The 13,827-nt window shown below is 33.1% G+C and overlaps 1 protein-coding gene across 1 annotated transcript; it reads right to left on the reverse strand.

Annotated features, from left to right (window-relative positions):
- Nucleotides 1–4,914: 4,914 nt before the first annotated feature.
- Nucleotides 4,915–7,825, reverse strand: LOC136269444 (uncharacterized). The gene is made up of 4 exons (XM_066077738.1): nt 7,007–7,825; nt 6,338–6,889; nt 5,999–6,239; nt 4,915–5,900 (listed from the first exon to the last, which is right to left on the reverse strand). Exons 1-4 carry the CDS (start codon nt 7,820–7,822, stop codon nt 5,422–5,424), a joined length of 2,088 nt encoding a protein of 695 aa, XP_065933810.1. The 5' UTR covers nt 7,823–7,825; the 3' UTR covers nt 4,915–5,421.
- Nucleotides 7,826–13,827: the final 6,002 nt, after the last annotated feature.

Consider the following 13,827-nt stretch of genomic DNA (forward strand, 5'->3'; position numbering starts at 1 on the left):
AATTCAAGTTGTTGAAGAGTTTAACAGTTTTTGTTTGACAATGCAAGATAAATGGATAGCCAATAAAGTCCTGTTGTGTAATAATTAAGAAATAATAATTTTCATTTTCATCAAACACTTCCGTTTGTCCGTTTCCTGTCCCGAGACAAAAAACCTTGATTCCTAGAGATCTCAAAAATTCAACAATCAAACCTTGTGGGATGATAGACCTATGTATGTACATGTGATTACCGGATAGCATTTCAAACATTTGTTTTTTTTAATATTTTATTCATTTTTACATAAAATATAAATATCAGTATACAATCTTACATAAGTCATCTATATAATGTTAAATTAGCTAATAAATATTACTTCCGGTGAGATATCTCAAATATCTCTAAGTAGCTTTCCTTTTTACAAATTTGATGTCCGCGAGATTTTTGTCAATGTAAGTGATTGAGACACAAAGCCTTCATGATTGATAGAAATTTGATTGGGGATGTGTTTAGCAGGTTTTGTCCACTGTAACTTCCGGTTCTTACCGAAAGGGTTCAAACAAATCATTTTTGAACAAGTTTAACTGACTTTCTTGGGTGTTTCATCTAGCCTGATAAACAATGATGTACGCTAAGCAAATGTACGAGAAATACCAGCTTTTGTTTTTATTAATTACTTCCGTTCGCCGTTTCCGGTCCCGATACAAAAAATATTGTTTCAAAGAGATCTAAGATTTGGCAGAGACGTGAACAACCAAACCTTGAGGAAAGATTGACTTATGATTGTACAAATGGTTAACATTTTTGTTTAGTTCGGCGTTACTTCCGGTCGTCACAGAAAGTACTTCAAAAATTGATTTCCTTTTCATTTTCGTTGTTTTACATGTAAGCAACGTTGGATATATCATTCACAATAATTATCATATCCACTTTTTTTGTGAGAGAAGCAATGTCTTACAGTTAAATTGATACATGTAGTACAAAACGGAATACCTTTTTGTTGCTTTTGCAACAAGAGTCTAGTTATATTTTATTTTTATATACTTACTTTGATTACTAATTTGTATAATTTAACTACCGCTGATTTGATTGTAATTGATATTGACCAGCATTTATAGTTATCAATATTTACATAGCAGATGGTATTCTTATTAATGCTCGAACGTTTGATTATTCATTCTATTATTAATATGGTAATAATTAAATCTGTCTAAATCATTTTAGTTAGAAAATACTGAGACAGTAGCCTTCTTAAAGGCACTCTCGTTTTACCAACTACAAAGCGAAACGAGTTTCAGATATGTCTATAATGACATTATACTTGATTTTAGAAACTGTTTTATGATCACTGTACATCATTTACCCATCAAGGAGGTTGACACCTGATATACTAGTAATGCCAATCATCCAAAAACATTTTGAATATAAAGATGAGGATCTAACATTTTCATTTATTTTATTTGTAACCTAATACTCTCACATGCCTTTTTTGGAAATATGGGGCCCCAAACAAATATTAATGATTATCATAATTTTCCTGAAATTATTGCTTAAATTTGACATGGAAATTGATTGAATGAAGAAACAAATATTTATAGTTTGAACTATGATTTAGTTATAATTTCAATACAGTATGAAGTTAAACACAAGTAGTGGGTAAAAAAGTAAAATTCAGGTCAGAGTTTAAAAAACCTTGCTTTATGGATGGCTTCAAATGCCAGCACATAATTAATACAACAGCAAATGTAAATATTGTTACAAAATTTTGGAGTAATCAAATTATAACGCAAATAAAAATAAATAAAAGTGATGTCATATTTCCAAAACTTTGCATACAAATAGACATGCATTTGATGTCTCAAATAAAAGTAACACGAGGTCCATGGGCCATATCACTTACCTGAACAACAGTTCCTTGTAACATTCTATTTCGTAGCATATGTTATTTCTATTTTCTATATGGGGCCCCAACATTGTTCCGTCGTTTTTGTTGGCTTTAACAATTTAGAATTTACACTATCTTAGGATGCTTGCTTAGTAAACTCACAAACTGTAGCTTTGTAGTTCTCGAGAAGAATATTTTTAAACATTTTTCATAATATATATTTCTATGTTAAACTTTGAACCGCTTTTGGGGCCCCAGTATTAGTCCGGTGATCCCGCCTTTGTTGATTACATTATTTAAGGATGCTTGGAGGGTAGTCTCACAAATTGAAGCATTGTAGTTCTTGAGAAGAAGATTTAAAATCATTTTTATTTATATATGTTGAACTTTGAACCCCACCTCAGGCCCCATTTTTTCTCTTCATAAACAAGCTTCTGTGTAAATATTGACATTTTTAGTGCAGTAGATCTTGAGAAGAAGACAATCTATGTTTAACTTTAAATCCCGCCTGTAGCCCCAGTTTTGGTCCGAGAGTCACGATTTTTACAATTTAGAATCTCCTCCTCTATATAAGCAAATTTTTGTGTAAATATTGGCATTTCTGGTGCAGTGGTTCTTGAGAAGATTTTTAAAGACACACACCCTATACCCACTGGGACGCCTAATTGTCTACGGACTTTTCCGATTTTTTTCCCCAATTACGACAAAGAGCATATGGCGGGTGTGACCGGTCAGCAGAGGATGCTTACTCCTCCTAGGCACCTGATCCTACCTCTATCTATTTGGAGGTCCGTGTTGCTCTGCTTTGAATTTGTATATCGTTTTATGGTTTTTTGAAATGGTTCACGGTTTGTTATTGTCATTTTTTCATTTCACATGAATATATCGTAATACACAAACTATCTAGAAGTTTAGTCTGCGCTGAAAATTAGGAGGCTAAAGTAACAGTACTCTTAAAACTTTTGAGCTATGAAAATTGTTCATTTTCTTCTTGAAAACCTTCCGCAACAAAATTTAGTTCCTTACTAAACTCTGTAAATATGTAATTTTCTTTTAACAATTATTAAATATGATTGTTTTGAAATTGTTGAATATACATGTAAATATACCGAGGAATTAATGCACGATGCAAAATTTTTAAATATTAAGAAGTTACATAAAAGAGAGAGAGAGAGAGAGAGAGAGAGAGAGAGAGAGAGAGAGAGAGAGAGAGAGAAAGAAAATACGCACGTGAAAATCTATTACAAAATAAATTGTTTTCAGCATTTTGTACCTTAAAAGTCGTTACAACGACGTGGCCAGCAAATACAATTCGACCTTTTTTCATACTTATCCTTAGGCCATTATTAATCACCACATTGTCTACGGATTTTCCTGTTTTCCCGATTACGACTAAAAGCTCACGCTATCGACGGGTGAGACCCTTCAGTAGAGGATGCTCACATTTCCATGGCACCTGATCTTACCTCTAAATTTTGTAGAGACCCGTGTTTCCTCTGCTCCTGTTTTGTATTTTTCCTTTGGACTTTTGATTTTGAACACTGTTCGTTATCTCCACATTTTATTCATTATGTATGACCGTGGATCAAGTAAATTTTCTTTCTCTCGTAAAATTGTATATCTAAAGACTGAGTCGATTTGAATGACTTAATTGAACATCATTTGATTGTTGTATGTGTGTTGTTTGTTGTTTTTCTTTTCTTTCTATTTTTGGGAGGGGGGTTGTTGGGGTTTTTTTTATCAAGTAATCGGTCAAACCCATTACACACCCATCCAAGGCTATGTGCATCAGCACTTTTTGGGAAACATGGTCAAAGAGAAAAAATGTTCTGACATCTGTTGTGACCTTTATCTCGCACACAGAAACTGCACATCCATACTCACTCTTTGGGCAAAGTTTGGATCAAGTTTGAGGGGTCAGCTCAGTATTTAACAGCTTTTTTCATTAAAAAAAAAAACTGCTTCAACTTTTGAAATTAACTGTGATTTATCACTGCACAGCTATAACCCATTAAAAAGCTACTAGTTTTTTTTTTATGAAGTGCAAAATCGAGAGAAAAAATGACTATTTTTAAGCACAAACAACAATAAATTGAAACTGGAAATTACAATATCAAAAGGTTGGTTTATGAACATATCTATAACACATATATGGAACCTAATGGTTCAACATTGTCTAAACCACGTTAATCTTAATAACCAGAAATAGCAAATTAGTCTAAACTTGATGATTTGTTTATGATGAGGTACGAGATGACAATGATGATGATGATGATGGTGTGTGTGTGGGGGGGGGATTAAATCCACCGGACAACTGGAACAATTATAATACCCTTGACCGAAACAGTAACTTTTATAGCATAACAACGAACGCAATAAACACTTTTTTTGGAAGACATACAATCTGTATAAATAAAAAGTTTGAAAGCCGATGCATGGTATTGAATTCGGCATGCGTTTGATATTTAAGGATAATCAAACCACGTCTATTTACTCAGAAAGTGTTATAGCTAAATTACTTTGACAAAGTTTTTAAAATTATTTTTAAAAAAGACCATTTTTAGATTGTATGAAGATGAATACGGTCAGAACATAGCGAATTTTAATATGTTTTTATTTGTAAAGTAAAAATTCCAAATGGATATCAGTTTTTTTTTCTCACGTATATCAGTCCTCTCTTCACAGTCATCAAAGAACTGGGTACGGTAAGAGGCAAAATCGGCCCTGTAACCGAAATTAATAAAATTTAATACGGGATACCTTGACAATATGCTGGTTGTGAAACAGTTTGTTTTTTATGAATATATTTAATCGCTTTCATTTCATAGTCCCTCAAACATAGCGTCGTTTATAGTTTTCCGATGACGTTATGACGTACTTTCAGAATTTGAAATATTGACGTCATAAACGAATTCAAGGAAAACAATAATTATCATTATCGGCTTCTTTATTTATTTCATTTTCTTTCTGTTAAATTTCATCTTCAATATCATTTTCATAAATCTAAGTATTGTTTATATATATATATATAGTGAAACGATAAGTGCGACAAACTTTTTTAAACTATTAATAATGAAATCTATGGGCTGTTTTTTCTTATCTCATGTTTTTCTTTTCGATGTCTTTTATTGGAATATGCGTTTTAAAAGTGAAGAGGTTCGTCGTCAATTATTGGAATAGGCTTTTTTAAAAGTGAAGAGGGTTTCACATTTTATAACATTCAACTTCACCGGACCCTCCCACCCTAAAGAAAAAGAAAATTTACAAAATTAAAGCGAACTTTAATATATTATTTATGATAGAAAATATGCACAATTAAGCGAATTAAAAATGAATCAGTTGATCTTTTCTTTAGGGTAAAATATTGATTAAAAGCATTAAACATTTTGGAAAATCGATTAAGAAATGCACAAATTGATAACATACATTCATGTATAACAGACCCAAAGCGTTCTACGGAACGTTTCACTGTGTCACAGAGCATGTCCCAAATGATGAAGTAATGATTTAAAAGATTAAAATAATTAATGATAATAATTAGATGCATAATAAAAATTGTTATTCCTCTGGGTCATCACTGTCCGATTCGTCAATTGTTGGAATCCTTGAAGCATCCTCGATGGTGTCTGCCCAGTTTGGAATGCCCTTGAACGGGCTGGCTTCATGTCGCATATAAGAAAGATACCATATCACACTTGTAATGTGAGCACACATGCCCACCACTCTACTTCCGTTTTTACATGTGCAATACCACCCTTCAACAATACTGCAGCTGTACTTGATCCAAAGCTTGTAGCTTTTGGCAGAGATGTGGCGACTCTGTATTTTTGCAGAAAGGATCATTGGAACGTCACTGTTTACAAGAATGTCATAACTTCCATCATGACTACAATGTTCTTGGGTGTAAGAGCGGGCCAATTTAACCTGGTATACACCAAGAGTCAGCTCCCGGATTTCATCCTCACTCAGTTGAGGGAATAACGGACATGCCTCTGATGCGTCTAATGGCGTCCATTTATATGATCTCCGATCTAGTCCTGTAATATTCAGAAATTGTATGATTCAGCTATTTTTGTTGGACAAAATTGAAATTGCAGATTAAATATCACATAGTATGATGTCTGAAAATACTTACCTTGGTCAATTATGAGCGTTTGAAGTTCATTTGATGACCTTGCCAAAAATTTCATTTTTGCGGCTATCTCAATATCTTTTTCAAAAGTTCCGCTGCTAAGAGGTGGCCTGAATTTGTTGCATAATGCACAAATGATTTGGGCATAATCTCCAATACTTGGGATGTGCGTGTTTGGGAGGGTTTTATCAAGCAGTCGCCAGGTCTTCAGTCTGCTATTCGCCGATTCGACTACCCATCTGATCTGTCAACAATTTATTGATGATGATAATAAAACGAGTCAAATTATTTTTTTTATTCATATTAAGTAAAAAAAAATGATTACCGTTAAGTTTTAATTACCTTTGTTACAAGCCTCGAGCAATTGGCATCTTTGGTCTGCAGCTGCGTGGCCCCTTTAGGTAGGAACGTGGGCATCTCCATAGTTATACCAAGGTCGTTTAGTATTTCACCCGAGTCCCTGAAACCCCTGTCCACAACGAAGATATCACCTTCTCTGACCCACTCTTTCATTTGTTCAGCATTTGACCTGATCATGTGATTAAGAATATTTGCGTCGCTGTTCTTCGAATCGGCTAGATACGGACCTAGCACCGAAACGATGTACCCAGTAGTTGTGACGACAAGCATAAGCTTTACCAAAGGCCTGTGTTTGTGTAGGCTGTAGGATCGTCTCGAAAATGAAAAGTTCCCACTTTTCTGCACATAAATATATGTTCCGTCGAGAACAAGTATGGCGGGGTTCTCTGTCATGGTCCTGGTAAACAGTTCCTTGGCCAGCGGTCGAGTGTGACTCTCTATCACCTCCTCTCTTTCAATGTGGGGGAATCCTAAAAATTCTGGAACAAATCTTGACTTCAATGCTTTTGTAGCCGATTTAAGTGCTCTTCTTACCTATCAAAGTTAGAAAATGCAGTTTAATTAATCAAAGTTCAAATAAACAGTCTATCAAAAATAAAATAAAAATTCTCTTATTAACACATTGATATGAATAATACTTTAAGTCAATACCTGGTGTTTTTTCATTGCGAAAAGCGTTGCGAGAAGGTTGTTGCTCAATCCACATCGAAGTTTAATCAACAGAATGGCTACACATGTCCTTACACTTCTTGTTGTTGTTTCTCGAAGATTGCAGCAATCGACGTAAGTCATCAAAATATCAAACTCTGTCTTTGAGATGCCTGTGAGGGTGAGGTAGTCTTCATCTGATAAAGCATGTGTGTGGTCAAAATCAAGTCTATAATTTGTTCTTTCAATCACAAAAGACCTGCCATTTTCCAACAAAAGTTTGATGTTTGTCTTGCTCAAGTTGACTTCATTGCTGACTGGTTTTATTTTATCTAATGCATCGTCCGTAAACTGTTCGCCGTCTAAATGCACAGGGCAGCACCTAACTCCCGCTGGAACAAAAATGGCCTTACGTATATATACGTCGAAACGTGGAGTAGGTGGAACAACGATGATTTTCGGCCCAGGCCTTTTACACACAAAGCAATATGCATGGCTTTTGCTGGTCGTTGGTAAATCAAGGGTAACAGATGAAGGACTTGAGGAGGACTGCTGTATGCTTCTGGCTTTTTTGATTGGAGGTTCGTAATCATCTTGAGTCTTATACACTGCAATGCATTCCAAATTTTTCAACTTGTTTTCTTCTCTGTAGCATTTTAATCTACATTTAGAACAAAGGAAATCGCCATTTTGTGCCGATACACAAAAGCGTCTCTCTAAAAGTTTTAAATGTTCTGCTTTAATAGCAACTCTTTCAGAAGGAATCGTGCGACGCTTGCAAAGACAGCATGGATATGACTTTGGACCATCTCCAGGCATTTTTGCATCTAAAATTGATTAAGTTGTATACTATATAGTGTATTTTATCAACATGGTATATGGGCATTGTTCAGGTCAACAGTGTGGCCCATGGGCCTCCGATGCGATATATAAAGGAGTCATCTAAAAATTACTTATAACATCACTGGCCTACATGTATGTTTATTTTAATGTATTAGTATTGGTGTTAAAATAATGCACATTTATAAATGAATAACAAAACTTTGCAGTTTCAAGAACTAACGCAAGATAACAAACTGCCACATATACGGACTGACGGGCCTTTCATTGGGGAAGAGGAGGCCAGTTTAAAAGATCGTAGTGATACACGCTGAGTTGAAACATAGACGTCCGTTTTTATGTATAAATGTAAAACTTACATGTATGATTTTTGGTACATTCATATATTTGAGAAATGTTTTATTAATTTGATTTTAATTTCAGTGGGAATGCAGTTCCAATGTATACTAACTATATGAGAATTAAGAAATCATTCCGAATTAAACGCGAGGAATTAAAATTCGCGTAAAATCGAGAGAATTTAGCCACATCTCGCGGATTTTGAAAAATCACTTTTCTTTTTTGGACAGATGTAAATTACATGAAACTGATAAAAATTCGGCATTCAGAATTTAATATTCTCACGATTTGATTGAAAACGATTGAATCGCGGAAATAAGTACTCGCGAGAACTAAGGAATCTACAGTACTGTGGTTTCATCAATATTCATTGAATACCAATTTTCGTGGATTTCGTTATTAAATTGATCCACGAAATTAAGTCTTCATTGAAGTGCAATTTCTATTAACATTTTGTATTGGTAGGGTCATTGGCCACGAATTCAAGTATCCTTGAAACTGTGATTTTCACTTTATCCACGAAAATTGATACCTTTGAATATTAATGAAACCACAGTGTCTGATAAATAAGTTCTAAAAATCCGGAATTGAAACAGTAATAAATCTGAACTTGATACGAGTTTCCGCTTTTTAAAGTAAATACTTATAGAGCTGATATATGTTTAAGTTTAAAAGAAGTGTACAAGTTTTACAACAAATTTCCTGTCCAAAAATGTAATAAGAATTAAAAAATACAGAGCACATAAAGACTTGAATATGACTGGACCAACGTACAGCGTTGTTTTTAAATGCGTAGATGTAGAGGTAGGTTTGAAATCATAACATGGAACGATTTTTTTTTAAATTCAAGACAAAGAGTGTACTTAAAAAGATATACTGTGAAATTTTCATTTCAAAATATGAAATCAATCGATCTCTGCACACTGCATTCATATAAATTATTTTCAGTTTCGGGTTTGTGTATTGTAGATTGGCAAATAATCACTATGGTTTTAATTTCACTATGTTCGCGATTTATCATTTTTCCGTAAATTCTAAGTTTTTTAACGTGTTAATGCTTATACTTTGATCAACTGGTTTTCTTGGAGCGTGAAATTAAAACCATTGCGATTGGTACTTTTTGAGAAATCGTGAAATTTTAACACCGTGGAATTAAAACGACCTACAGAGTTTGTATGTAGGTTTTTTGAGATCATAATGCGAGATAGTCCTTGGTGTGCTTGAATGCTGAATCTTATGTTAATAAGTGCTGTTTGTGTGTAATATATTTTTTCTGTACTATAATTGTTGTTTAACGTAAAACAACTACATATCAGTATGAAAAAAATGGAAATAAAGAAAATACAATATGGTTTAGAGAGCAAAATCTCTCTCTCTCTCTCTCTCTCTCTCTCTCTCTCTCTCTCTCTCTCTCTCTCTTCTCTCTCTCTCTCTCTCTCTCTCTCTCTCTCTCTCTCATAAAATATACAAGTATACTACATGTACCTACACAATCCTATTTTATCAATTGATTATACACTGATAGTGAAAATGTCTTACCTGAAACAAGTGAACAATGTCACATTTTCAATTTGCGTAGATAAATCTTGCTTCTTTTTCTAGCTTCTTTCTCGATCAGCTGCCCGATATTTTATGACGTCATTTGTTTACACATATTACGTCATTTCTACGGTGTACGACGTTACAAAGAGAACGTTATAATTATAATTAGGCCTACTACTATACGTAGCAAACACATTTTAAAAGTAGAGGAAAATTTGGGACTCATGAAAATCGCTTTTCTTTATACATTCGTTATACAATTAATGTATTTATTCTTATAGAAATATATTATATCGGAATTTATACACAACTTGACAAGAAATGCCAAGTTATAAAATCGGCATATACTAGTATTAGATGTTTTTAAAAAAAATTAGATAATGTGTTTTACATGTACTATATTATTATGTTTTTCAATTTAATTATTTAATGACATTATAATTATATATTTTTAAAAAATGCGTTTATTTTTTTGTAATATTGCGATGTAAAAGCGTTAGAATCAACATACACTTGCATTTCGTGCTTATCTTTTGAATTAAAAACATTGAAAACGAAAGTGGCCGCAGTCTTGTACATAATTTTTTCTGTGTTATTTAAAATCAACATACTTAAATCGTAATTCTCTGAATTTTTTGTACATGTACTCGAATGCGGCCTTGTAGAAATATTAGAATAAACATGACAAAAACGCCTAGATTTCGCGAAAACCCGTAACCGAGGTCCGGTTTTGGATTCTACAATTACCAAACGCTCGTGAATTTTGCCAAACGACTGTCATTTCCATACACGCGGTATCCTACTCGAATTATTTCAGCGGATAGATTACAGATTGCAAGTGTTTGATTTTTCACATTTCAATAGGGCCGATTTGTTATATTTACCGTACCCAGTTCTTATCTGAAAAAAAACCTTTATGTACCACAAGGTCAAGATCTAGTAAATGATTTCAGAGTATCTTTTAAGTGCTTGAACCATTATGACGTCTAAGTGATTTGATGAATCTTTTCCCGTATTTTACGGCTTCAAAGGAATTATCATGTAGAAAAAACCAATATTTTGAAATTCTATATTTAATCACGGAAAAAAGTAATCCCGGTACCTATATCCAATTTGACATCAATTTAACGAGGAAGTCAAGAGCTTGTATAATGCCGTATTTAGAGATACATACTGTAGGCTGTCTAGATATATTTCATTTGTCAAAAATGGACAAAACTCGGAGATTTGTTACCCTTATCCTTCATATTTCATAGAAAACACGTTTTGTCATTGTGTTTACCAAACATTTTACTCTCCCGGTACACCCTATGAAACAAAGATATTGTTATGAAGCATCATTAAAAGAATTTATGTCTTGAATTTCATAAACCTGTAGGCACCTTTCATTTACTAGATCTTGACCTTAACTGCTACATGCATATTTTGTCTCATATAAAATATATCTGTTTTTCATATATACAATAATTTCCTTAGAAATCGGATCTTGTTATTGTGAATTTCCTTATTTTGTTCTACAAATTGAATTCAGCTGTTTTTGATGAAAGATGTGTGCATTTATTGCTAAAAATGAATAAAGAGACAGAAAAGGGAACATACATGTTTGTCAGACTAAAGACGGAATCGTTGGCAATGCATGTTTTAAATAGTATAAGCTATAGAATCCGCAGTAGTTGTATTTCCCCCTAAACATTTGATAAAATGTCAGTATTTATTCAACGACTTAAGCTGTGTTGAAATTATAGCTATCATAGCACCCATTATTTGTCATGGGGAGCTTTATGATATTTAGTTTATATAGAACCTCGAGATCTTATTTCCCGACATGCCAGCGCCTGATCGGTGCTCTAGCTAGCCAAGGTGTTACTGGACAGTCTCCTTCTCTATATGTGGAGTAACCCGTGTCCCAGTCTGTATAAAAAGAGGAGGCAGAAAGACAGCTACCAGACGGCTACTCTTTTATTTAGATATAATAACATTTTAATATGGCATTTTAACATAAATATTAATATAAATTACAATAAAATTTGTCAACAGTAATATTCATCTCTGAAAATAATATATTAGATTAACCCACTAAATCCATTCACTTAACTTTTTAGAATATGCGCAAGGGTAATAATTTCTTTTACCTGAATAAAAAAAGGCGGCAAAAAGGCAGCTTCCAGATGACCACTGGAGGTCTGTGTTTTCCCGCACCCTCATTTTAAATGCACGGACACTGCGCTACAATATTCTCGTCCTGATAAGTAAATGTGATCAAGTCCATACCAATGATCTGACGTACCGGGGTTAGTAGTAGCATTTTATTTATATATCTGACCCAGCGTCCACATGGTTATTACTGGATTAATCACACATTTCTCCTCGAGTAAAAACACTCCAAATAACGGATGTTTTTTAACCAATTTCTATAGAATTTCCGTTATGAATTAGCCTTTAAGTGCCCTTTTGCGATAAATCAGAACCCGATTGAGATTTCATATTTATTAAAAGGGGATGAGGAAAAAAAATTTACTACTAGAACATCATGCATAGGAATTTTAGACATGAAACAGGTTATGTACAATGAAAGACATTTTCAGCGATAAAGAAATAATACCCCGTGCATTTCTTATAGGATTTAAAAGATTTTAATCTTGTCAAATTCAAATGGTATGTGTTCCAGGTCGAACATTCTGATGTAAATGAAAGATAGCAGTAAACACGGCCTGCTGGTTGTTTAAAAGAATTTATAATAAGGACAGCAGAAACTTCTGGAGGTAAATTTTGTTTTTCTTGTCAGACGTAAAATTAAGCAGAGGCAGATAACGCCAATAGGCCTTAACGCATTTATCCATTCTTTTTTGCAAATTTATTAAATTTTGTTTGTGTATTTTTAAGCTTTGTTTTAGTTCTGGCATTTAAATGAAACATTTATAAAATTTATATAATAAGTTCAATTGAGTTTCCCGATGACCATTTACTGAGCTTAACACATGTATGCAGTAAAAGTGTGCATACATACAGTTAATTGTCAAAAATATCTCTTTTTGAATCTATACAGAACACTTCAATACAGCTTAATGTTTTTATGTAGATAAAACAGGTTTAAAGTAAAATATTTTTACAAACAGTTGTAAATCTTCTTCTACTGGTTTTACCATTTATTTATACAAAGTAATTACATTTATTTTCCCCTTTTTTATCAATTAAGTTCAGCAGTAGCACAAAATAACAACCAAGTTAAGAGACTTTTTCGAGTTACTTAATACGTACTAAGTACTATTGTTACAAGATCAACACTATTTATCGCATGTCTGCGTCTCCGATGACCTGAATTCATGTTACAGATAGTTAAAAAAAATCTTTGTATTTAAATCCATTATTAAACCCGCTATGTTCTATTTCTAAATGGCAGTTCCTTATCAAAAGAATTTAGCTAATTAAAACCCTGTTAAAATTCAGGAAGCAGATTTATTCTGTATAAAAATGATAATCTCAACAAGTTCTTTCGAGTCAATTTATACAGAAAAAGGATACGCAACATAAACACATCATATTATCTTGTTTGTTAAGAATGCAGGAAGTAAGCTTCTTTATGAATTAACACAAAGAATCATTTGCATTGACAGCGGAACTGAAAAGACTTGTTTTTAAATGTCTACAAACCTTCAGTATTCACATTACGTGACAAAGAGCCGAAACTGTTGCAGCAATAAATGATATTGCTCGAAATATGTGGTTCTGTTGGTGAGAGCAATTTGGACTTTGGATGCACGGTGTTTTACTCATCCTCTGATGAAATGACTAATTCTTTTAAAAACCCAAAATGTAAGTATCTTTAAAACTTCGAAACAGATGGTTTTGCAATTTTGAGCATTTTTAAAAGATATACACAAAAAATACAAAAATCATTTCATAGGAAATTTGATTCTTAAAGTATTCTCTTCTTGTTTATGATATGCGTTTCTCAGAACAAAATTACATCGATATTTATTATACTATTAGACTTATAAATTAAGACCTAATTTCAAATCCTTTTGATTTCATAATAGATCTCAAACAAAACAATTTACATTTAAAAGGTTTTTACAAATATTTTACTTAAATCTTGAAATATA

This window comes from Magallana gigas, chromosome 3 (genome assembly GCF_963853765.1).
Source record: "Magallana gigas chromosome 3, xbMagGiga1.1, whole genome shotgun sequence".
Lineage (NCBI taxonomy): Eukaryota > Metazoa > Mollusca > Bivalvia > Ostreida > Ostreidae > Magallana > Magallana gigas.